The sequence below is a fragment of the Nicrophorus vespilloides genome, unplaced genomic scaffold (assembly GCF_001412225.1).
Source record: "Nicrophorus vespilloides isolate i.1.1-1 unplaced genomic scaffold, Nicve_v1.0, whole genome shotgun sequence".
Taxonomy (NCBI): domain Eukaryota; kingdom Metazoa; phylum Arthropoda; class Insecta; order Coleoptera; family Silphidae; genus Nicrophorus; species Nicrophorus vespilloides.
This window is the reverse complement of record NW_017098910.1, coordinates 497,616-524,916: the sequence shown is the minus strand read 5'-3', so window position 1 is coordinate 524,916 and position 27,301 is coordinate 497,616. Positions and strand designations below refer to the sequence as shown.

The following is a 27,301-nucleotide window of genomic DNA, read 5'->3' as shown; positions in this document are numbered from 1 at the left end:
TCTTTTTGTGCTATTTATTATTATGCGATTTTAAAGTCTTTGATTAGTCCGGCTTTGTCACATTTGTTTTTAATGCGAACTATATATATAAAATTTATAAAACTGTATTAATGTAATCATAATATTTCTTTCAGTAATCTTTTTACCTAATTAAAATAACTTAAACTGAAAATCCAATGAAATGTATTAATTTAAAAAAATGAGTAATCATATACATAAATATAAGAGTAGCTAACTATGAGGAACGTAAAAAAATAATATTAAAAACGTGTAGATGACATGTTGAAATGTTTACATTATCCTGTATAGAGCTCTAGCGATGTAGCAGAATCCTGGAGCGGTTGTCAAGAGCAACCCCTTTTTTTTTATCCAGGACGGCGTTCATTTCCGGTGAAAAATGTGTTCCCTAAATGAGGCTTGTTACCGAGGAACATCCAGTACAATTCTAAAGGCCGGATTTCCTGGGAAAGCTTCTGCACATTATCTACCACAATTCGAAGAATAAAAAAAAGCAAAAAAAAACCTTCGATACTGTATGGATATTTTACATGCGCAACAAAAATATACATATTGTTGTATAATTTTACCAGGTAAATGAAAATAAACTGGAATACGTTGTGACAATGTTGTAAATTGGTTAAAAACCATATGCTGTATTTCAATTCGATGCACCTGCCTTGTCTATTATGATTTCAACGGTTAAGTTGTTATACTTGGCTAGATGTTTGCATAAGGTATATTACTCAACAACTAAATTAAAACAACTATTGGTCAATGTATTTTAAGCAAAAGTTAACAAATATTCGCGAATGTTTTTTGTAAAATAATGATTTCAATTCGACACAAGTGTTTGTAAAATTTAAAAAGTTTGTCGTTTATATACATTAAGTAGACTCGTCAGAATTTATTCCATCTCTATAACAATATCCATCTCTTAACAATATTTGTATTTTTTTTTCAATTTAACTGCAAATGTATTATATCTTATATATTCGCTAACATTGTCTCTTTATGGAAAAATATTAAGTAAACATAATACGTTTATCAAACAGTGTAAATTTTTAATAATTTATCTCCTTTCCACGTGAAATTGGCAAAAAAAAAATAAATTTTGCACGTGAATATAATATTAATCGTCAATTATGTTCCACATGTACATAAATACAATGGGCTATTGACCGTTGTCTCTCCGTCCTATTGAATACTTATTATATATAAAATAATAGAAAATATTTGCAAAATTACATTAAAGTGTTGTACTTTCCAAACATTATCATGTATCATGTTCTATGTAAGAAAAACATACAAGTAATATTGATTAATAACTTTCTTCGCAAGTAATTGTAATGTTATTTGGAAAGTATTACTTATTAAATGAAAAGACGCGTGAATGTATAGTTACAAAATTGGAAATAGTTCAAAGCGCATTTGCACCTTACTGTACTTGTTTTTTTCGCTGTGAATTTCATAATTAAGTTGAAAATTATTAGTTTATTCAATTGCTATTTTGTAGTAGGTTTCATGTTTACACAAAATAGTTGGTGCCTAAACGATATATGCTTTTTCGCACATTTTTCACAAGAAAGAGAATCAAGAGCGCCAAATTTGAAATACTCGATAAAAATCTTAAGACATTTCACCAAAAATGCTTGTTAATTATTCATAAATCTACATGATATACAATTAGTTTAATATATTGTCACCTTTTGGTGTAAGTCAAGTGTGAAGATTCATATAAATCCGTTTTCAAACTACATGAATGGAATACTGAAAAATAATTCATTCCTATTCAATTCTTATGAAAAGTATATATTCATGAAAGTATTATTTACAAATAATCTCTCATAATGATTATTTAAGCTTGTTTTTATTCTTTTCTTAAGTTGAAAAATCTTTGAAAACCTTTTGCAAGTTAATTACATTAAGTGCATACTCAAAGCGTTAGTCAGCTGTTGACTAAACGCTAGTTGCGAAATAACATTAATTGATACAAGCATAAGCTATGGGAAAGTACGCAGAAAATTGATAATTAACAAGTATGAAGTTCATTACCTGGCTAATGACGTCTCCATGGGCAGTACGGACTTGATACAAGTATCTGTACTTCTTCTGGCGCAGTTCGGCCCTGTCAATTCTTCCGCGACCGTTGGGTGGAGGTCTAGGCTTCTTTCTTCCCGCAGTAACTATACTCAGACAAGAAGAAGAAAAGAAGGTAAAATGAGATAAGACTGTGTAGAGTGAATCCATCTAGTACGTACCATCATCATGGTAAGTGCCTCTTCCTGTGAGCGCACACTGTATAATGAGTCCAGTCAATACCAAAGTGGGCCAAGCTCCCAGGACTATCCAGGAGTACCAGCATGGTGGAGGTACCGCGGGGCGAAGGGACACCCTCTCCCACACCCATGTGACCAGCGAGAACCTCTCGACAAAGTAGTCGATCGAGGCGGAAATGATGGCACCGCCGTATAAGCTCGTACCCAATATTGTGAGACCTGCGAAAAGGGATGTATATGCAAATCGTGTAAAAGCTAATTGCCAATCGCGTAACAAAATTACTATTATGGCTATGACTATGATTATTATTTACCCTTTCTGAAATAGAGGTTGAGGATGGCAAAGAGCAGAGCGCTGGCCAGGAGTACGCCGACACAAAGCCAGACCGAGCCTCTGGGTGATGTTTCCATAATGTGATCAGCGGCCAATAATCCGCCCAGGCTCAACAACAAACCTGTATGCAAACCCTCCATAAATAAACCTACGTATTGGACTAGCATCGTTATTAAACCGAACAGGATACCGGCGAATATCGCTACACCTGGAACATGGTTTCAATTCGACATGAGTGAGAATATGTACACTTCTCGTTTGGACATCACTCTTACCGGCGTTCCCGTATGGCGGCATCAGCACTCCCTGAAGACATATCAAGTAGACTATGCTGGACGCAAAAATGAAACCGGTGAGGAACATCACCGTCTTGAAGCAACGGTATCCTGAAAACAATACATCATTATTAGAAACAAAATGTATTTGTTGAATACGGAATGAATATTTTGCAAAAGGTCTATTTTCACTATTTATCTCACGTTGATTTTAATAATCAATGAAATTGAAAACTAGAAAGAACTAAAACTCTTATATTGATTCCAAGCTGAGAGTAAACACTTCTAAATAGTCGTAAAGTTCTCCGAATATAAAGCTATTAGGTTGAGCAATTGTAAATAAGTAAGTAATGCATTTTACATATTATTTATAAAGTAAAACTTTCATTTAAAAACATTGAATTATTTAGCAAACATTAAAAAAACATCATTATTATAACAAAAAAAAATACCATACAATTTTAAATATGAAATATTTAATAAAAAGTGCATATACATTTACTAAAATGTATGTTGTTACTATTACTATTTACTTCAACTTTAATAGAGATCATAAAATACAAACAGCATTGATAATAATTTGCTGTACATTAAATAACACCTAGTGAGCAATGCTAATTTCTGGTGTTTGCTATTTATCTTATAAATGAAGATGTTTAGAATTTATATTTTTATAGCAATTATGAAATAACCATGAATGAATTTTACATCTACTTTATTCCAACTGCTTTTTTTCGCTCACTACAAATGATATGATGCATTAGATCAGTTTTGTGTACATTAAATATATGTTAGAAAAACTAAAATTGTTGCATATACTTAAAACATGGAAATAATAAATCAATATTGATATCTATATAAAATAATTTAATTTTATGTTTTAAATATCAAATTTATAATAAATATAACATACAATTAAAATTATTTCCTTGCAAAAGGAAACAATAAAAGAACGAGCAATTTGCAATACCAATTTTCTTTTAATGAAGTTCAGTTTCGCCGAATGGTAACTTTGTTAAAGTAAATAGGGCGGAATTAATTTTCTTTGCAAACGGTGTTTGAATAAGTTGAAATTTGTACCTTGTTTTAGCTAATATTTAAATATGAAATTATATTTTTACCAAACATATGGAGCATATTATTTTCTTATGATTAAACAGTCTATGTTTGTTTTTGATATATTTATATGTGATCTAAAAACTGTTTCATAAGTTTGACAAAAAATATATTTGTACAGGTTTTTAACTGTTCTGTATATGTTGATGTAATTTATCTGTGGATATGTGAGAGGTCACAATGCATTTTTATTTGGGGGAGGTCTACTACGTTCGAACTGTTACGCCACTGCGCTGAATATGGTGGACAGCTGACTTCTGTGTTGAGAAAATCGAGAAGACTCGTTGTGTTTACTTGCAGGGGCGAATGAATGTCATTATAAAGTCGAATGTAATTTTCCAGCTGTAATTGATTCGAAATGAAGGTGCGAACACATCATTATTTTCTGTTTGAGGCCTACCTCAATCGAGACACGGGATTCGTTCGGGGTGTGGCCTTCAGCATCCCACGGACGCGATGCGGACGCCTGATCGATTACTTTCCACCCCCGCGTCAGAACAACCCCGCCATCACCCGCACCACCAACCCTCAAACTCTCCACGTTTAACCGACGTTCACCCCCTTCGACGAACCAACCAAACCCTCCACAACCCAACCTCACCCACACCCGCCGCCCTTCGACGCACGATTACCATATGGATCACAAAACATTTCAATTACATATGCGTTATTGCACATCGTGTGCCTCAAATTGCATCAAAAACTACATATCGACGCCGTCGCGACATCATCGAATCAACGCCAAAAACCCATCCGCCCGCCAATCACAGGCCGAATTTAACAATTTCACATCATATCCTACAAGACTTTTTGCTCCTTGTCAAAACCAATCTAATTACTTATCCCATCACCATCCATTGATTGCCATTTCGCGCTTCGGGCTTTTCTGATGACACGCCGATAGATATTCCATTTTGGAAATAGTCATACATAAGTTTTATTTAATAAACTAAAAAAAATACCACTTCTTTTTCATGTTTCGTTCAAAGAAGTAATTCCGTGCAACAAATCCTATTCGTTAATCGAGGTATCGCTGTACGCTAGATATACAATAAACTTCAATAAAATAAGTAAACTTCTATAATTAGGGGTATCTCTGGAATACCTCGATTCAGCGCATAAACTTCGCAATAAAAACCGTACCAATTTCAGTAACCTATCGCAATGTTCAGTTTTCCCGTAAATTCTGCGACAACCTCCAATAGAAAATCTTTCGCAATCTGCGTTTTTTCTCATAACAATGCAAATATTGCCTTCAAATAAAAAAAAAGTGTACATATTCTTTCTATTTTACGCAGTATCCACATTAAATTTGTTATCATAAATAACTATTTGAAATACCAACTACCATTATTTATAATGGTATCAAGTTCTGAATAGTTCAGATGCTGCACTACGAAAAGGTAAGAGAAACACATTGATTTGTAAGAAATTTGAACTAATATTATATATTATTAATAAAAATATTTGTTTAATTATATTTTTAACTTGACATTTTTTCAATAACTTAAGTTTAATCTAACAATCATGACAAATTATTCAATTACAATAGCATCGTTTCCTAATTAGATTTGAATAATTACAATAATGTATGTTTTTTTTTTCATAATGTAGAAAATCATAATAATCTTATATGTATTATTTATATAATTCATGTATTATACTTGATAATTCAAATCTTCTCTATGTAATAAGTTCTTTCCTTTTTTTGTACTTGTTGCTTGTGCACTTGCTCCCCTTGTTAGTAGTTTCATAAAGTATCCTACTCATCGTGTAATTAGATTTCCAAGCCATGAGTTTAATTCATTTATTTCTAAAATCGTTCCAATTTCATTGCAAAAAATTTAAAAAAAAACTAATATTCATTACTTTCATAGCTAAAACCAATTTCTAATTTTAACTGTATAGGAAACTGTAAATATATAGACTATAACATTTTATTTTGTTGAATATACAAATTCTATTTTTATATGCAAATTTTATATTACAGCTCTTATACACTCCAATGCAGAATACGCGTCTGAAGAACTTTGCGAGAAATTTCCTAAATAATTCGAATACCGCAACTGCGTTTGCTTATTTGATTAACATCATCGATAATGAACTACGTTGTATATAATATTATTGGTAAATATAAAGGTTGTTTATGCTTCGTACAGTTTACACAGTGCATTTTAATCCATCAGCAAATAATTAAGCATATTCCAAAGTTTAGTTCTTCGAAATCCTTCTGACCCAGATTCTCGACGCCCGTTTTTTCAACCGTGCCTCTTTCCCCAATAATCACCTTCCTGAAATAATACGCTAAATCCAGTTAAAATCAATAGAATTATGAGTATTTCCAAAGAACACATTTCCATTGAAATATTAAAAAAGAAAATATATAAAATTTTATTTTTCCAATACTTTTAAATTTTTTAATTCTGTCACGTTGCTGTAAAATTCGTCAACGTAAATTTCATAATATATTAAATTAATGATGACATTGGAATTCGATTTTATGGAGGATTAAGATTGAAAACGCGTGAATTAATTAATTTTAAGCTTATTAAAACAGGATTTACATTAAGTGTAAAATATTTATTGATTAATACAATCTCCTTAAGCAAATTATTATGTCTCGTCACCTCATTCATCAATAAATCTTAATTTAAAAAGAAACATTCGATTTTGAGTAATAGAATAAACAGTACCGTATTAAGGTTGTTTTAAGTCCTAAGAAAATGATGACGGGGATGTCGTCATCTTAGCAACCTAACAAAAAATATGTATTTTTGCTTTGTAATTCAAATGTTTTTCGTGAGCCCTATGCTTAATATATAATATTAAATAATACTATTAAATGTTTAAATCTATAATAATTAAAAATGAAAATTTTTCAATGATAAATGTTAATTAGAGATATGGAATTTCCAATTAATTTTAATCCGTAATTATATAGAAAGACTTATGAATTTTAATCTTCAGTTCTTAAGCTCGTGACCCAGTTTCATTAATCTTCAACTGATCTTCTTTCTTTCTTCTATGGTCATGCCCTACTCTCGCACTATCACCCTCCAGAAAAAAAGGTATCCCAGGATAAAAGGGAGGGAAAACAAGAGGCATTGTGAAAAAAAGGGAGAATCTCGCGAAGGCTGTGCGAAGCAGGAAAATAAAGAAAAAAGAAGCAGTCGTTCCACATACGGTGCAACAGTTTGCCTCTAGGGATTTTTATATCCCTTTCGTAAAAATTAATTTAACATGTTAATCCCTGAAGCAACAAACATCTCTATCTCTCTGCTCCTTTCACCATCCATCCTATTTTGTTTTTCGAGCTGCAATGCGCATTATGGAATAATTGATTCCAATTTATATTAGATTCGCACTGCGAGCAGAGATGGCCTATTTTATCCAGTCGACTAATTGCGTTGCCTAGTAGATGAATTGAATAACAAATGGACAAACAACGCGAGTTCCCGTTTAATTGGTACCGTGGACGTGTGATTTCATTACCGCAAAATGTGTAGAGTATTCCGAACACTATGTAGATGGAGCACACCGCTGCGGTTATGGCATCGTAATGGGTGTCCACGTGGCATTGCTCAACTTTCGGTCCATCTGGAGCCCTCAATCCTGGGATAACGCCGAACGTCGTGTTGCTCCTAGGTGGCACCAAGGAGCCAGGCTGCGCCCCACTCGCCATCTCGTTTCTGAAAAATAAAACAAACACAATTTGTCAAAACTAATTAAGTCATAAAACATAATAGACAACACGATACAATCCAAGTAATTATCAAACTTTGTTCACACTACTTGGAAAATATTTCATAATATGTAACTTGCCAAGTAATTTAATTTTCAGAATTATGCAGTCACCATAGCTGATTTCAAATGTACTCAAAAAAAATAGAGCCTAATACGTCAAGATTTATTACTTACGCAACTCGTCAATATTTAAATCCAAGTACTTGTAGAAGACAATTGTCATATATCGTTTAATACGTCAACACATATTGCGTAAGCAACTCGCCGAGTAAACGTTCATTAAGTATACAACTCACCATGTAATATATTAATTATCACCAATGTGAGTAGTCACCTTAGATTGTTTAAAAGTACTTGTATAGGTTACTTGTCAAATATCGCTGAATACGTCAACATTCATTACGTAAGTAACTCGCCAAGTAAGTTATTAATCAATTGATGAATATCTTATTAAATATTCTTTAGATCAGGGTTTCCCAAACTATTAACTATCCGTAAAAACTTGGAATGAGATAATTACTAAATAAAAAAGTTTTTCTCATTTTTTATTGATTACAAAATAAATGAATTGTTTCGTGAAAATTTCAGAATTTACGAATTGTTCCGTTGAAGGAAAAGTTAGGGAAACCATGCTTTTGATCGATGCAATAATTCACACAAAAAAAGTGCACAATTCAGCTACATATAAATCCAATACTCTTTTCACAGAATCCACTTTATGCGCTAAATTGAAATATGCAAAAGAGGGCTTACGTCATTTTTCTTTAATCTTTGCAACGATAAGCATAATTTGTAAAGTGTCAAACTAACCTGCAGCGCGGAAAAGTTATTACTGTAAATTCACGACAACCCGTTTAATTTGCGCGCACTTTTCCGAATACTCTCTTTTTGCGTGGACGTGATGCGATGCGATGCACACACACAGTTTACATTAAAATATACAAAATATTAATCATGCGACGCGTCAACCATACTAATTGGTTCCGTTGTTTTCACGCCATTACCGTTTGTATTTTGTTTCGTTTTCCTGCCGCTTGACCGTCCCACCTAATTGTCTTTCAACAGCTATTTCAGCGTACGAACTAAACTTTCTGTAGTGCAATGTGGGAATACACCTTAATAAGCTCTAATGACAATTACGCAAATTGGCACTTTCTGCTGGAGCCGACTTCAAACTTCGCTTCATTTTATTAACTGTTTTAACTAAAACTATATGGATGTAAATACTTTCGTTTAATTGCATAATTCAATTTATGCAAATCGTTTAGTCTTTATGTTATATTTATATTTATATGTATATCAATATTATATATGTATAGTAGATATTTACTTTAGTGATGATAAATAATTACATTCTTTGATAAAATCACTTTTATCACTTATTGTAATTAATTTAATAATTGATTATTTCAATGTCTATATTCTTGAATTTATATAACAAGTTTTATTTTAATTCGTAACAATATGAAATATTTCATTAATAAAAACAATAACTAGTTCAAAATGTAGTAAATAATGTAAATAAAAGTGTATACATTTCTTCCGCTATTCATCATCTATTTATATTTACAAATAACGTCAAACGAAACGAAATTGCAAATTGCCGTTTTGTGAGCCTCACGATGCAAACCCTGCAGGAATTGACAACCACCAGAACGATAGAATTGATCGCTCTCTCGAGACAACTACCAAATTCAAACAAGTATCAGCTACTTATCGCCTAACAAGAATCTGTCAGACTCCTCTTCGGAAGTCCATGTCAAGCGGAACGTTGTTCACGCCTCCATTAACAGTTCCAACTAAGATAAACCAAGAAATAAAAAAATATATAATTGTTGCACTAAAAATTATGCTCTTTTTTTAGATACATCGAAAAATTAACTAACGTTAATTCCATGCATCATATCTATTTGTAGACCATTAATTGGCCTTGCATAATTATTCTCCCAGAACGATGAGAATGCTGTTTAAATAATTCGTTCTTGGATCATCATCAAAATATAAGCCCCACATAACAACTTACAAATTCCATTGAATTGAAATGTTAAAATCAGAAGAATTAAGTGAATATTTACCCTTTTGATATCATTTGGTTGTTGTTTTATTTTTTTTTGTCTAACATTAAATTAAAATATACCATTTTTTTTTTCAGAGAATCAAATATTAATATGATTTATAACACCAAATAATCTACAGTTTTATAAGAAAAATGTATAATTAAAACATACATTTTTTTTAATTAAAAACATATATATACATCTACATTCAGAAGCAAGAAATATCTGTTTTTCTAAAGAAATATGCATTTTATCATTTCGTTATATGAAAGAATGTATCAACTACTGGCAAGAAATATGTGTTTTTACAGAAACGTGCACAGAAATAGATTGCGCTTCTTGAAAACGTATATTACCCCAAATATGAAAACGGAGCAATGCACTTGTAACTCAAATGCTAATTCCATCTCCGCTCGGCGCACATTTTTATTAAATTTATTTGCTTTTAACTGTATTTTTTTTATACGCCCGAGCACCTTTCACTTAGTTTATACCACCAAATCAATAGACTAACGGTTCCCAAAGTATCTATCCGAAAGTTTTTTTTTTATTTAAGGCATTATAATTATATTTTACGTCGTCTATTAAACCTACGCGCATCCTTCTCCTAACCTTTATAATTTATATAGAATTTCTCCGTAAAGAAATTAAATATAATATTAAGCAAATTTATTTGATAAATATTTAATTTTATAGTAATTCTATCTTACAAAATAATTAAATATGTTTGATCGAAAAACGTTTTATAAATAAGATCTGTAAAATAGCAGGAAAATTTTATTAATATTTAATACTGTAATAATTCTATAGACATTCTTTTTTTTAAGGTGGAAAGACTAGTTTCTAGTCTATAATGTGCCAATAAATATTTAAAAAAGCTTAAAATGGAAACAATAAAATAATCTACAACTGGAAAAAGCCAAATTAATGATATAAAACAACTGGTTTAAGAAGATCTATAGAGTTCGGGTCAAATTCATTATTGGAATATTGCAATAAAAAAAGCTTCAATTTTATGCAATTAATAAATGATTGTTTAAATGCTCACTTTTTATGTCTAAAAATCTAAGAATGTTTCGATCAGCGAACTGTTAAAACTAATGAACATTGAATGACTTAAAGTTTAATTTATGTTATGTTATAATTGATTCAGGTAATTCGAGTTAACTACTTATTCAATGAAAAGTTGTATGTAATATATAAATGCTTTAGCAAACATTATATCAAAGAAAATGTTACTATTGAAATATTTGTTTCTATTCTTGTGTGCTTTTATGGAGAAGTGTTCTACAATTTTCAACGATTAGTTCGAAGAGTAATTATGGTTAAACTAGAAACGTATACAATGTGGTCAGAATTACTACTTTAAGATGTTTTCTCACCGTGGTTTACTTTACAACTTCATGCAATACATCTTAATGTATTAATACTTAAAAACTACTTCGTTTTCAATGGAATTTAAGCACCTTTCTAAATATTTGGTTGTTTTCGCCAAAAACTTCTTCAATTTCAAAAGTTTTCTAAATCTTCCACTGCATTCAGTAAATTTCTAACTTCTTTACCGTCAAAACCTATTGATTGAGCCATTTGAATAACTTCATTCCTAATGTTATTTTCTTCTTTTAGTCCGACTTTACAACTCCAGTACAAGCATTTCTTAGTGAGTTGTTTCCAAGAACTATCAATGTTTTCAATTGAGTTTTTAATAGTATAGTTTTACCAATAATTTTTAACTGTTACTTTCTCTTTACCCTTCCATTAAATTGTTTAATGTTCGACGCAGATAATAGGTTTTAAATGATGCTATTACTCCTTGATCGAAGAGTTCAATGAGGGAAGTTGTATTTGCTGGTTTAAATTGCGGACTTTGTTATATCGAAACTTCATTCTCAGAAATAACGTAACCGTAAGCAGAGATTCTCAAACTTTTTGGTCTGCGGTCCCCATTTGGACGTAAAAAGTTTCTGTGACCCCCCGAAGAATGGGTATGTGTAGAAAAACAACCAGGCCAGATCTGTCATTAAAAAAAAATGTACGCGACACACACTTTAAGAATCACAGCTCGAAAGTGAATATTATTTTACCATCAAATTATTATTAAATTTGTATTGTAAATTGGAAATTTAATTAATTAGAATGTAAAGGTAAAAAAATATAAAGTGTGTTTATGAGTACAAAATTACTTAAATATCGTCAAAGTAAAAAAACAAATATGTGATTTCATACCTTAAATTAATTATATAAGTCTGTCAGATACAAATTACGATTTTGTGATCAAAGTAACAAAAATTGATTTTTTTTTTCATACAAATTCCGAGATTTATAAAGCTGTGAAAATTAAAATAATTACTTCTTAAAAGTAGATTCAAATAAAAGAAATACAACTTGATGTTAAATTGGATTGCAAGAATCGATATGGCTTGACAAATACATTCATATCAGAACGATTAAAACTCGCGTGAGTTCGCTACAAACAATTCCGAGATGATGTCATTTCCAGCAAAACTAAAATACATGCAGTTACATTGCACAATCACTATTTATTTCAAGTATATTATTGTATATCTATTATATTATTGTATATTATTATAGTATAAATTTTTAGAGACAAATCAAGTTTTTAAACAGACAAGTTTTGATACACGATTTTTTTCTACTTAAATGTTGTAAAGTTGTATTTTCATATGTAATATAATACTGATTCAATTTAGGAAATAAATAAGAGATTTATTATTTTATTTACAACTGCGATTCGAAGAGTTAAGCTTTATATGATATGCATGAACTTTCGAAAATTGTCTTTACACATGACATGAGCGAAAGAGGTCGACGATCTTCGAGCGACTTTGAGCTATATCTTAGAAGAATTCTAACATGAAAAAAACAAACTCATTTTATTAAATTGTATTGTCTGAAGATAACAAAAGTTAAGCAAGGAAGTTTGACGAGGTTACTCGCATTCGTGATAATTTGTAAATAAAGAAGCTAAATAATTACATTTTATAATAGACATTTCTAATAGTAAACATCACGTTCATCTCTGCGAGATGCAATTTGCATGGGTAAACATGATAAGGAGAGTAGCATGTTAGAAATGCAATTAAAGATCCGTCGAAGGTATTAGAAAACTTCAATTTCCAGCCGTAATCCAAGATAAGATTACTGAGTAAAGTAAATATTTGGATTTGCAGGAAGTTCACACCTTATCTGCTGAACATCAGTTTTTCTCGAGATTTTATTGAATTCTTCAAAATCGGGAAAAAAAAATATGTAACTCTAAAAATACTTTCGGTTATGATTGGATTCGGAATGGAATGCATCCTCAGCGATTATCGCCTCCCTTCAGCACTGAAAGCTTGTCGCCAATAAAATCGCAATTGAATGAACTGTTCCGGTTTTAAATCGATAGTCGATGCTATATTTGAAATAATACCGTGAGTAAACTCTTTGGCGAGTGAGTCACCGGTTTTCATGAAGAACTCATACCTGATTCACAGCAAGTGATGGAACGTTTAATAATTCATTCGATAATTAGAAATAAGGAGCATATTTGAACCGAAGGAAAATCGTTATTGGAATTTCCTTATAATCCATCAATTCTAAACAGTTAAATTTTAATTTTTTTATATTTATTTAATGAGATTATAAAGTATAGCAAATGAAAGACGTTACCTGATTCTACAGGTTTTACTTAATGTAAAAAATAGTTTTTAAACATAATAAGGCAATAAGAAGCAAACAAAATCGTTACAGAAATTTCCTTACAATTCATCATTCCTAGAAAATTATTTTTTTATTTTAGTATTCAATGGAAATTATAATTATAAAGTATAGTAAATACAGACTTTACCTGATTCTATATAAGTGATGGATTATTTAATAAAATAATTGTAATTAGAAATAAAAGATAATTGTTATTGGAATTTTCTTATAATTCAGACGAAAAGTAGTAATTTGTATTTCTTATTTAGTAAAAACTGCTGTGAATATTATTATAAATAAAATGGATAAAACATGCTAATCTAATTTTAACACAGACTTAGTTCATATTTCAGAAATGTTTTTTTTAATTCACATTGATTATAATCATAAATTTTAAACAATTAATATAAAGAAAAACGTTGTAAAGCTTGTATCGATCGAACTTAACAGCTAATTAAAAACAGTCTGTGTGGTTTACAACAAAACGAAAAAAGCTGTTTCCATTGTATGCAAAGTATCCATTGCAGCCTCAAATTATGTATCATAATTTGAAGAGGCTAGTCTGGAACGGGTTTCAAACGAAATACATTCTACACTTATCCACAGCAAAAAATTTATACAATTTTGTGTAATTAGTGTTTGAATGAATGACGAACTTTTATGTAAACTCAAAGTTCTTTATACATTCTCAATGGAAGGGAGGATCAGGAAAGTATACGCATTTTGTTATTAATTATGTATACTTCGAGCTTAATTGTAATATACTCAGCTCGAAAATGCTTCAAACTGTGTATGTGTGTGGGTGAGAGCGTTTCATAATTTCAAGCCGAAGTTGCGCAAACTTAAAATTAAGTTCGCAAAGTATATTTTCTAAAGTTTAATAGCACGACGCAAACTATTTTTTATTACGACCTCATAAAGCGCAATCTGAGGTTCGCTGTTCCAACTATAAATTATTATTTTCTTAATTTTACCTGTATAGATCGATAATATTAGAAAAGAAAAGGTTTTATCAACGAAATTAATACATTTATAAATTGAGGAATCCATTAACTGTTATAACTAAATACAACAATATCTTGCATAGTACACGATTCCGTCAATATCCCCGACTATTTTAAACCGGACTAATCGAAACAGAGACTTAACTATTTAATGAGTTTTCATTCGATAATTTACGTATAATAAATAATTTTGTATACTTTTGAAATTTTCAAACTGTAATGAATCCGGACTGATCGAATCATTTGTACTATCATATAAGTATACATAAAAAACTATTTTTTAATACAATAATGTTAATTAAGCTTAATATGTGATTTATCCCTTTAAAGATCAAAATGTCATATACATAAAATATTTCTTATAAAAATCTTTCTATCTAAAATTATTATTCAAGTTTAGAAGATGGAAAAGTATGGATTGATGCAAATCCGGCAAATTAGGTGCATGTTCAATTATATTGGATAGCAGTTCATGCAGTTTTACCATCGCAATTACCGACGATGTTGCATTATCTGTGTGAAAGAGGACTCTGTTCTCTTTGCCAAATGAGGCTTTTTGGCTTTGGTTTGGTCGTTCAAACGAGCCAATAACGATTCATAATACCGGCACGATTTTGTTTTTACATTTTTCAATCAGCAAAAAAACAACCAATGAAAACTTTGAAGTCTTTGAAATCAAACATATGAAAAAAAAATATGTATTGATTGTTTACTATTTTTTAATCTCAAATGTAATGAATGATACATTGACAAACGCATAAAATTCTATTGTAAAATTTGTAAAACTTTTAATTATTTTTGCAAATAATACTGTTCTCTTGTAATTTAAAATTGTTGGTTTATCTATAGGTTTACCGGAAAAGACATTTATTTTTTTCTTACCTTCCACACAAAGATTACGTGGAGTGTAAAGCAAACATGAAAAGCAACCTTTCCAAGAAAGAACGTTTTCTTTAAAGCTAAGGTAGTTACAAAGCTAATTATCTTTGGCAAAGGAAATAATTAAGTGCGAGTGAGACTAGTATCAAAGGTAATTTGTACAATTAAAAATAATTAGATTTATATCCGATCATTCGTAGAGACCTTTCTTGCTTATAGCTTCATTGTATATTTTCATAAATGTAAAAATTAACTTTCTTTTCTTAAAATATTTATGCTAAAGACGAATTAACACATTTAGTTTTATATCAATATTAATTAATGTTGATTATTTTTCAATTTTATCTTTGAATATTTAGTTAAATAATTACCAATCAATTTATGTAACACTTTCATAATTTGTAACAACTTTAGTTTGGTAGACACGTAAGAAATAATACAGCAATACCTCACTTAGTACGGACTATAGTCCAGTTTGAAAATTTTAAAACAAACTAAATTTTAATTAAGCAAAATAAAAATAATTTCTAAAAAATGAATAGAAAATTATTTTTTTATACATAAATAATCGGATTTACCCTTTATACAGAATCAAGTTTCTTTTTATGCGGTTTATTTTTTGTATGTATTTAGAGCCTCGATTAGTCCGGTTTCAAACAATCCGGGAAATTGACGGAATTAATTACCCGGACTATACGAGGTATTGTTACATTATAATCGTTGTTAAATTTTTAAACAATAGAAATAAAGATTGAAGCATAATTTTCTATTAAATAGTTAATTATTTCGTTGCAAGAAATATCGTCTTTCTGTGTTTTTTTCCTACGTAACATAGATTTTTTTATCAAAAAATTCTATTTATCAGCAAAATATTATTTATATTCATGTAATTCTTACTTTGTATATGCACTATGTTTATTCAATAAATTAAAATAAACATTGCGGTTAGTTCATATATACATGCACCAAATCAACACAAAGCAATCACTATACGTAGTTTATTATAACTAAAATTGCATTAAATCGTAACCAGTCGTGGTGAGTGTGGCAATTTAATGAAAACAAATACGTTTAGAATCAGCGGTTTCCTATTTAAAAAGATAATATTTAAATATTTTCTAAATGAACGAACTGATCGTTAGAACTAATTTTTTGTGGGTGTTTTTATCTCACGACACACTTGAACATATAATTAAACTATGATGATATATTATTACAATTACTGTTTTCACATCCTTTCACCGCACACCGGTTGAAAATCACGAATTTAAAAGATCAATTTAATTTCTACGTTATAGATTTAGCTTTACAGTTGCTTAAGAGTATTGCTAAATATGTGAAGAGTTGAAGTTTCTGAGAAAAAACAACAAATTATGACTGAATTAAAATTGAAATTTTAATATGAATTATTCTTAATGTAAAAGAAAACTACAGTAATATTATGTATAAAAAAATAATTAGTAAATATATTTTGCTCAATTAAAATTTGGTTTGTTTTAGTGAATCCGCACTGATCGAAGCCACAATGTGCGAGGTGATTAAAATAATTTCTTATTATGTGCATTTTTTGGTGGAAAAAGTGTAATTTCATTAAAATAATCATGATTATTAAGTTTTTTTTTATTAAAATAAATAAATAATTGTCAAAAATTATATAATTAAATGCTTAAATGAAACTCCTAAAAGAAACACTGGCAATTAACAAAAAAAAAGCTTTGGAATGTTAACAAAATTATGTAACTATAAATTTGCTGTTTAACAGCATTGTGCGCGAGTTTGTATTAAATATTGAAACAATTACTTTTCATCACCAACCGTTTATTCAATATTGTCATGATATGAAACAATTTACGCGGAATTGTGAATCCGCTGTTTCCACCGAATCGATAATAATTATTATTATTATGTAGGACAGGGCGAGCACATTTCATCCCAGAGTTATTACGTCGGAATGCAAATTACGCTTTCATTGCATTCCCCCACGAGAGAAAGAGAAAAAAAACAACATATACAACAAAAAAATACATACATAAACACATAGCGATTGTTATCTTTTATTTTATATAATTACCAAAAAGCGTGTAATTAATTAGCGCGCAGTACGGCGCCATGGGAAATTTACTTGAAAACTAAATTGCAACGCGCATAACAAAAGATACATATTAAAACCCATTTTCTAGATCAGTTTTATTTTTAAACTTAATAGGTAATACACATAAAACTAGTAAATCAAATTATTTTTTAAGAAAGAGAGAAATTAGTAATTGATGTGAAACATCCGTAAAAACTATATAATTTAAAGAGTCAATTGTTCTAGATCAATTAAGCATACAATTCCTTCTCTGGTAAACTATTTATAGAAAGAATAATTGTTATATGCTATGCTTCCGTTCTTTCTATCATTATTTTATGAATAATATAATATAAATATATAGTTTTCTTTTGCCGGTCGCAATTAATCGAGAAAGTGGTCATTATTGATTTGTCAACGATCATCTAATTGCATTGTGCTTCTCGTTTGTTTGCAGGATGTCCGAAGAGAAGTTATCGGCAGCTTTCTTCGAGAGTTACGATTCTAGGAATGATTCGTTTTCTTCGCTGCGAGGAGCATCGGGCCTCTCATGTAGGCCAGCTTTCAAATTTATTATATAGCATGTAAACACTGCAAGTGGCGATGCGGTCCAAAGTAATGCGCCAATTGCCTTCTTTCAAAGATGAAAGCGAATCATTAAACAATCAATCTCTTTTGAACAAGAAGAGGAGAAGGAGGATGAAGAGAAACCAAACAAAATCTCCCCAAAGCCATCATTATTTATAGTTAGTTTAATTATCGAGCTAAAATTACTATGCATTATATGGGTCATGCGCGTATTCGATATATATAAATAAACTTAACATCCGTACACATCTTATCTTAAGCTTAATTAATTCGACATACAATTGTGTAATAAATTATATGGTTATTAAATAAATATACAGCAACACCTCGTACAGTGCGGGTCGTATTGACGGAACAAATTATCCTGGACTATTTGAAAACGGACTAATCTAGGACTTTAAAACCGTACAACTTGATGTTATGAAATCGAAAAACAATCATTTATGTATACAAAAAAAATGTTTGTAAATTATATTTTCCAAAAATTATTTTTATTTTGCTCAATTAAAATTTGCTTTGTTTTGAAATGTTCAAACCGTACTATTGAATCCGCTCTTATTGCAGCCGCACTATACGAGGTATTACTGTTGTCCTCACGTAACAAATGTTGATTTTCAATGATTCACTCACTCTACATTAAAACATGTTTCAAATTCAGTATTTCATTTAATTTTATTCTAAATTTTGCAGTATCATAAAAAAATAATTAAATATTGATTCTTCATCAAACTCAACAATTAAGTAACTTGAAATATTTGTCCATCATTTAATAAGTAGTACATAACTTCATAATTTAACGAAAGTTTATGAAACATTTCAATATATTAATATGTATTCTACGTTAATCTATGTATTCATATTTATTCTTGAAATCTTACGTAATGATGTGATAAAATAATTCATATATTCCATATTTTATTGTTATATTTTAATTATATAGGAAATGAGATGATGTGCTTAAAATCAGTTAATAAATTTCACTTAAACTTGAATGAAATCAGTCTAATTAGATATATATATATATAAACTCATTTGAATATCAATGTTTACATTTACATGCTAAAACTGCCTCGCGGCTAATTAATTTATTCATAATTATTTAATATTTACGATTTTCTCCAAGAACATTCCTGCATTGGGACACCGAGAAAATTCGCTTCGGAATAAATCAAACGCAAAAAAGAAGTTTTTTTTTGTTAAACGAAATCAGCAGACCTTTAATAACACGTTTCCATAATTGAGTGTAATTAATGGATATTTACTTATGTTCAGACCACAAATTAAAATTAATTACAATTTCATATTTGCTTTATTTATAATTAATGTTTCAAATTAAAAATAACTTGGAACTAAATATTGATATGTAATTTAGATAAATAAAAATAACATATTTGTGATTAATAATAAACAAAATAAACATTGATTAAAACATCAAATATTCATATTAAAATAAATAAAGAACTATAACAAATTGGATTATAGAATTACAATTATTATTAATACAGGAATACCTCACATACTCCGGCTAATCGGATCTGTCAATATCCCGGACTGTTCGAGTAACTAAACACTGCAGTGAATCCAGACTGTTGGAAGCCGGACTATGCGAGGTATTTATGTATAAATAATTGTATTTTTTTTATAAATATATGTTTACTTACAGTGATGACATATGGTATCATAGATACATATCCACTGAATCGAAGTTGTTCAGGCGGTATCAATCTTAAGAATGACAATTAGTTGACCTGTAAATATAAACATTATTATTAGAATTTATTTCATCGAAATCTATTTATTTATATTCAGATTAGATTTAAGAATTATTTTGAATAATGTGAAATATTTAGGGTTAATCTAGCTATAATAATATAAACAAAATTAGTTTAGAGTTATTGACGTTGGATAGTTTAAGAAATTTAAACGTGTGTTGCAGTATTTGGATCTATGATGCTATAATAATAAGTTTTTTTTTAACATCATGTATTCACGAAATAAGTAATTGTCATTAGCCAGTTAATATCAAAACCTTGTAAAAATAGAAATTACTATGTTCTTGAAAAAGGCATAATTAAAGATTTATTTATATATTTGGTTGGACTTTTATGTCAATGAAATGTATACTAACTTAAATATAGGAATGTTGCTATTCAGTTATTGTCATTAAAATACATATCAATTTGGTCGAAGTTCAACTATACACAAATTTGTTGGGACACGCAACAAAATATTAAAAAAAAAACTTTATATAACAAGTATATACATCTTTTAATAAAATTTTCTAAATAAAGAGCAAAATCTTAATTTACATTATTTCATATTTTACATTGTTTTTTTGATATAACACAAATTGTAAGTTATTCTTAAAGTAATAGTAATTTGCAGAGTCGAACCGGAACCGAACTGAAAACCGTAAACCGAAATTATACCAAAATTTGACAAAATTTTAACAGGAACTGAACCGAAATTTTTAGACAAACCAAAACCGAATCTGAAATGATAAACAATTACATGGAACGTAACCGTAAACCGGAACAAAATTAATTTCGGTTCGATTCTCTTGTATATGTCTTGTAAAAATGGTCCAGTGTTTTCACCAACTGGAATCCATGCATAAAAATACCTAATATATTAAGAAATTAATGGATCATGTTGTCACACGAATTATTTTCGTAAGCCAAAACCTTTTGTCGTCACACATTACGCAATCTTATTTTATTATTCTGTACAAATTAAGCTTTTGAGGTGGAATGGTGATTAACGAGTGTGAATTTAATGCAGAAAAGAAAACAATCAGTTATGCTTCTTTTTTTTTGGGCGGACGAGAAATGCGGTGACAGCAGTAGGTGCAAGTTTTTTCAGCTGTCAGCTTGGAGTGAATTAAGTGGTTCACTAATTTCGGCCTCAGATGTTTATCTGAAAAGATAAAACCGTTTTCCATTAAGTCGTCTTTTAAAATTGCCGACCTATTAATAAAAGACACCCTTTTTTATCCCTTTTGGGTGCAAGAAACAAAATAACAACAAGAGATGAAATCTCATCAAATTGCTGCTACATAGTCTGCAGAATCGATAGAACCAAGTTTCTATTCACAGAAAAAAGAATATGATGAGAAACACATTTAATGAATAGGAAAGTCTTCAGCTTTGAATAGAAATATTTCATTTAATTTTATAACATTGAAATTTATTATTATGTAATACAGAAAAAATAATAATAATAGAAATGAATAGTCTAAGAACAAAAACTGACGATTAAATTGATAAATAATTATTTAATAACGTTAATTCAACAAACAGTTATATGTGAAATGTAAAAAAGTATTTTATGCGGATCTTATTGATCATAAAGTATATAGCTATGACAATATTGCAGATGAAAACTACCTTTCTGTCGAAGCAGGAAGAAATAAAGTTGATTATTGCACAACCTGTGTGAGTGTATACTGGGATTGTGTGACTCATCCACGTCTAATGAATAACGAATATACCGTTCAAAGAACACGCTTTTTCCGATCATTACCCTTATCAATTTGTTCCTCATAATCCATTCTATACGGCCAATTCAATCTATTTTACAAATTACAAACGTGAGAATTTGCTCTTCAATCAATAAAAAAAGAATATTATATAATTGTAAACTAAAACAAAAATAAGATATAAATTAATTTATATTGATGCAATCATTGCTTTTGCTAAAATTATTAAAATATTTGTTATTTTGACTCGTAATAGTTATTAATAATATTGACGTAATTATCATTCGATTATAATATATAATAGCTGCTGACTCGAATTATTATTTTTGCGATGCACTCACATCTAATTTTAGGACGTTGTTGATTTTATTGACTGCTCTACATTCGTTTGATAATCAATCGATACTGACGCATTTTGCAATTGATTTGAATTGAATCGAAGAAAGTGGTCAAAATCGAAATATCATCGTCTCGTAAATCTAATTAAACGTAACGGAAATCGCACAGCGTCTTTTTGTCGACGGATTACACGCTTCGGGGATTTTGGGAAAACGCACATCATCGAACCCATCCATGGAGTATTTTATTCAATTTAAGAAAGCGTTACCAAAGATGCCGACCATTAAAAATACATTAATGTTAAGTTCAGGTATTTTTCGATTAGTCAAGTCACCATTGCAATATTTTTTTTAATATCATTATTATTACATTCATAAGTATTTATTAATATAATGAAGAGATTGACTATTGTGTTATAAAATAATTAAATTTTTGTATAAGCATCAATATCCAAGTCAATATTCAAGTATAAACAGTCATACCTCGGTTAACGCAGCTTCGATATTAGAAGTCAACAATTTTAAGCAATGTGAATTAAAATCTAAGAAATTATAATTAAGGATTTCAAAATTTATTATAAAACATTCTTAGCAACTAAAACAAAAAAATAAAGAAAAAATTAAAGAGTTGTGCCAAACAAAACCACCTTACAATATTGAAATATTAGAGCTGTGTAATGTACAAAAATTATTAATTGTAAATTATATTTTAAAGAGCTGTAATATTTAACATCTTCAATTGCTTTACAAGAGAGATTAATTTACACAAATTGAATATTGTCAAATAAAACATTCGTTTATTAAACATTTCCTGTTCTTTGCTCGGTAAATGTTTGATGTAACAAATATCACAATGGGCTTTGAAAGAAGTTTTACATCCATCAAAATCATCGATTCCTATTAGTCTCATTGGACACGCCATACACAAACATCGCGCCGCAAACGAGAGAATTGATTGAAATTAACACACAAGTCTAATTGATGATAACGTCGAACAATGTCCACATGTAATAAATTTGGTCATATTCTCAAAGAACATTTTGTAATTAACCATTATCTAATATAATAAATTAGTTATTATTTTCTTGTAATTTTACATAAATGACATATTTCTCATAATAATCAATTAATGCTAAATAATTCAAAGTGCTGCAGATTTAATCTTAGTATTATGGCGAAGGGTTATGTAATCGCTGATATTTAATTTCAACCCGAACTCCACATCTTCATGTAATAGTCACAACCCTCAAGAACCCTTGGGAGCACCCCTTCTACACTTTCAAGAAGCCGCAAATATTTATATGGAAACGTAAAGTTTATAAGCCACGTTAAATTATGAAGTGCAATATGACAAAATTTGTTAAATTAATGTTTAAGCTCATTACACAGTTTTTTTTTACAATATTTTCATAAATATTGCTTAAAATTCCTAAAAACTCAAATAATGATGCAAGAATTAATTAACATATTTAAGGTAAATTCAATATTTTACGACAAGTATAATAACACAAGACGTCTTCTCTCTGGAAGTTCAAAATCACCTGAAAGTTGAATCTTACAAAAAATGAATACAGTTACAATTAATTTTATACTAAGATTATTATAATGATAGTTAACTTTTTATATATACATTTATTATATAAGATATTTGTGTAATAACTGTATATATTATTATGATATAAAAACCGTCATTTTATAATTTATGTTCTCTAGTTTGTTGTGTATGTTTTTACAAGATTTACACAATGATGAAATTCCTTGTTGAGACGAGATTTATATTTATAGATACTTATTTTTACGTTTTTTTAGGCTATTTACTTTTACGTATTCTAAAGTCTGTAAAGCTAACGATTTTTTGTGATTTGGAACGCTCATCAATCTCCGTTTTTATCAGAGAAAGTAATATCTGAACATGCATGCGTTAACAACATATCATATTCATATTAATTTTCTTCATCCATTCGATGCGTAGGGTCAACATATTATTAATCTATTCGGTCAGATACATGTAACAAACTAATCGCAATAATTCGAAAAAGCGAATAAACTAATGTAGACAAAACTGATAATATAAACTTTCCTAGCATACAGATTTATTTATTGTATTGTTGAATGGATCTGTAAACACGATATTATTGAATAATTGCATCAGTCTTGTACAAACGGTTTATAAATATAACTGATTGAACATAAAATAAATACACAATAGTAAATTATATAAAAAATACTACAATAAATAGAGACAGAAATATAGTTTATCTTATCAATTCAACATATGTATTAATATTACAATAATTAAATTTAGGATATTTTTAGTTCCTATTTGAAAGCGGACTAATCAAGTACTTTAAAACCGTGTAAAACGAGATTTCACTTTTTACATAGGAAAACATGATTATTTATGTATCAACAATAATCTTGTGTGCTATTTTTTTTTTAATTTATTGATTCTTTTTATTGTGAATCCGCACTAATCGAAACGGAACTATGCGAGGTATTTCTGTACTTATTTATTTGCAGAAATGGATTACCATAATTTGGTAATTAGAACAAGATTTTATTGCAGTTATTCAATTATCGTTAGACATATTTTATTCTGCAGAAAAGAAGATGAAAACACACTTTATTTGCTAAAATTACGTCGAGTTATTCAAGTTATTTAATATCATCCAGAGGCAAATGCAATTTGTGCCAATCCGCATATCTGTCTAGTAGATAATTGGGAGATGTCTCTCTCAACCGCGGAAGATCCTTGGCGACGATCCTCTCTCCTCCACAAGCTCAATTCGGTTCAAACACTTTGCTCGTTTAATTTATTGATTAATAATAGTGTTCCATCCTCGAGCCAAGTGGACGGATATCTCTCACTTTTCCAGCACAAACTGATCAAACACTTGTTCATCCCAGACAATAATATTTACAAAACCGTCTCCAATTAACAACAATTAAAAACTATCATCAGAATGTCACGCATCCGAAGAAAACTAAGGACCATCGAAATCAACGAAAATTCTCGCCACGATCAATTATACACAAAATACGCAATTTATAATTTAATTACGGAATAAATTGCTCAGTTAACGACTACGGTTTACGTCGCATCGTTCCAAGCAATCAAACACGTTCCAATCAATTAATCGACGAATCTCTTAATGCGGCGAAAATATGCGTTTCGTTGTGCCTTAATAGACAAAACTTCAATAAAATTTTAAAGCCAGACTCGTAAAATCCTTATTATTTCGAAATGATTAGTATTGGAAACGAAGCGAATCTCTTTGTTTACGAGTCCGCGTGTCGTTAAACTCTGCATTAAAACAGTGCGATTTCAAGGTTTAGCGAAAGGAAAGCATTTGTTTAGACCAGAAGCAAACATTGTTGTTACATTAAACAAATGAAAGTGGAAAATCTATTGGAGTAACGAACTTGGGGAAAAAACGGAAAGTTTAAGACAAAAAAAAATTGCTTAAAAGCTTTTGGCGTTTCAAGCATATGGATTCGGTTTGTTTATGACAGGGATAACAAATACGTGTCAGTTGTACCAATGTGGAAGATTTAAGAATTCCTTCGTTTTTTTTGTGCTTATTTCTTTCTGTTTAAGTGAAGAAACACTGACAGCCAATTTCTTGCGCTGTCAGTCGCCCAGACCTTTACGTTACTTGACTTCACTTCTTTCAGTTTTTTTCTGTTTGAACTTAAACATCGCATCATTACCACACCGCATTCTTCTTGAGTAATCCAAATAGATACCAGCAGAAAGATTATTTTAGTACATAATATATTTTGTACGAAATTTTAGGAAATACATTTATTACTATTACAAGGTGTTACGAAAGATTCTTCTTTTAAGGTCAATTTTAATTTATGAATGTTTTACATAAGTAATCCAAATACCTACTATTAGAAAATTTGCATTTCTTCAAATTATGAGCATTACCATTTTCTTTTAACATCATTTTCTATGTAAGTAGGTTATGTTAGTTTTCTTCTAAAACATGAAAATAATATTGATACTAATTTGTACATATGTTCAAAATAACCGTTTCTCAATCTTCTTGTTGCTCAGCCCAGAATATTTACGACCTGCTACTATATTGTTTAAAATATAAAGTTTTTGAAGATTTGACACAATATATTAATTGACTTAAAAAATAATTCAAAATAAAATCGTAACACTTCTTTTATGACACATAAAACTTGTCTAGTTAAAAAAGTAATCGTATTTCAAAGATTTAAAATAAAACATTATACAAAATAATAATCAATATTATTTATTTTATAGTAAATATCATATTAACAATGGTCAGGTTTAACTTCAATCAAAATCTATTGTTGTTCAATCGATATGTTGTTATTATTACAATAATGATTAATGCTATCTGGAGAATACAAAAAATAAAAGGTTGTGAATAGATAATTATAAATAAGGCATTGTAATCGGTAAACATTGTTTTTGGTTTCGTTTTCGAGCTGGAATTGGATGATTCAAGGTTGATTAGGTTTCAAATATGATTTGTCGACGAAGAAATTCCTGCGCGGCGTGCGATGAATGATCCATCTTGAAACGATGATCAACTTATATAATAAAGCGTGCGGCACCAGGTGCAACCGTAGGAAGCGGGCCCGCGCCTTTTTATTCACTCAAACGCTTTGGAGATTACACATCAAAATAATTATAGAAGCGAAACGCTCTGCAGGTACTTTCAAACGCTATTTTATCATTAAAACGTAAGGCAATAAGAAAAGAACTTATGCAATTCCATTACTGAGTACTAGTTATTTTATTTTACATTATAATACTTCTCATTTTTCGCATAATTTTATGGTCTTCAATAACAAAGAAATCAATTATTACTTATAATTGATTTTATCATCAATTCCAAGTAAAAAAATCGTTATTCGATTACATTTACTAATCTTATCAAAAATTGATTTAACAATCAAATGTAATACAATTAAAGAAAACTTAATTTTCTAAGAGCAAATCCAGCCTGTAATTGAAATTATAAAAATTGTACAAAACTAAAAATTCCATAAAATAGAGTCAAATATTGTATAAAATTTATCACAATATAAATGCAAAAATATATAATCATCTATTTCTTTCCATTTCCTTTTAATAAACTATTTTACAGATTTTCATAAAACGAAATTTAAAAAAAAAATGTAAGTAATAAATGCAAATTTTCGCGTTTATTCTTATTTTTAAGTGACACGAAGGAGGCGGAACGTATTTGCATTAAAGTATAAGAAGTTTGTTAAGATAGAAAATAACGTAAATACGCGAAGCAGTTAGCAAAGTTGTAACGATACTTCAGCTACGAAAATTTTAAACTCGTAGTCGTGTAAAGTATGTGTCTCTTTAATTTATCGTTGAACTTCTTAGAAGCACGTCGCTTTACCCTTTTAATATAAAACAAAGAAACATTTATTAAAATTATT

At 29.4% G+C, this 27,301-nt stretch overlaps 1 protein-coding gene across 1 annotated transcript in view; it reads right to left on the bottom strand.

The window, feature by feature from the left end:
• Window positions 1-27,301, bottom strand: part of LOC108563541 (transmembrane protein 198) — a 58,058-nt gene that overhangs the window by 6,036 nt on the left and 24,721 nt on the right. Inside the window, exons 2-7 of the mRNA XM_017922243.1 lie at window positions 19,708-19,794; window positions 7,494-7,690; window positions 2,886-2,996; window positions 2,591-2,818; window positions 2,259-2,495; window positions 2,053-2,183 (exon numbers count right to left, since the gene is read on the bottom strand). Of these exons, the coding sequence (XP_017777732.1) occupies window positions 2,053-2,183; window positions 2,259-2,495; window positions 2,591-2,818; window positions 2,886-2,996; window positions 7,494-7,690; window positions 19,708-19,718 (915 nt within the window). The 5' untranslated portion in view covers window positions 19,719-19,794. The remainder of the gene's footprint in view (window positions 1-2,052; window positions 2,184-2,258; window positions 2,496-2,590; window positions 2,819-2,885; window positions 2,997-7,493; window positions 7,691-19,707; window positions 19,795-27,301) is intronic.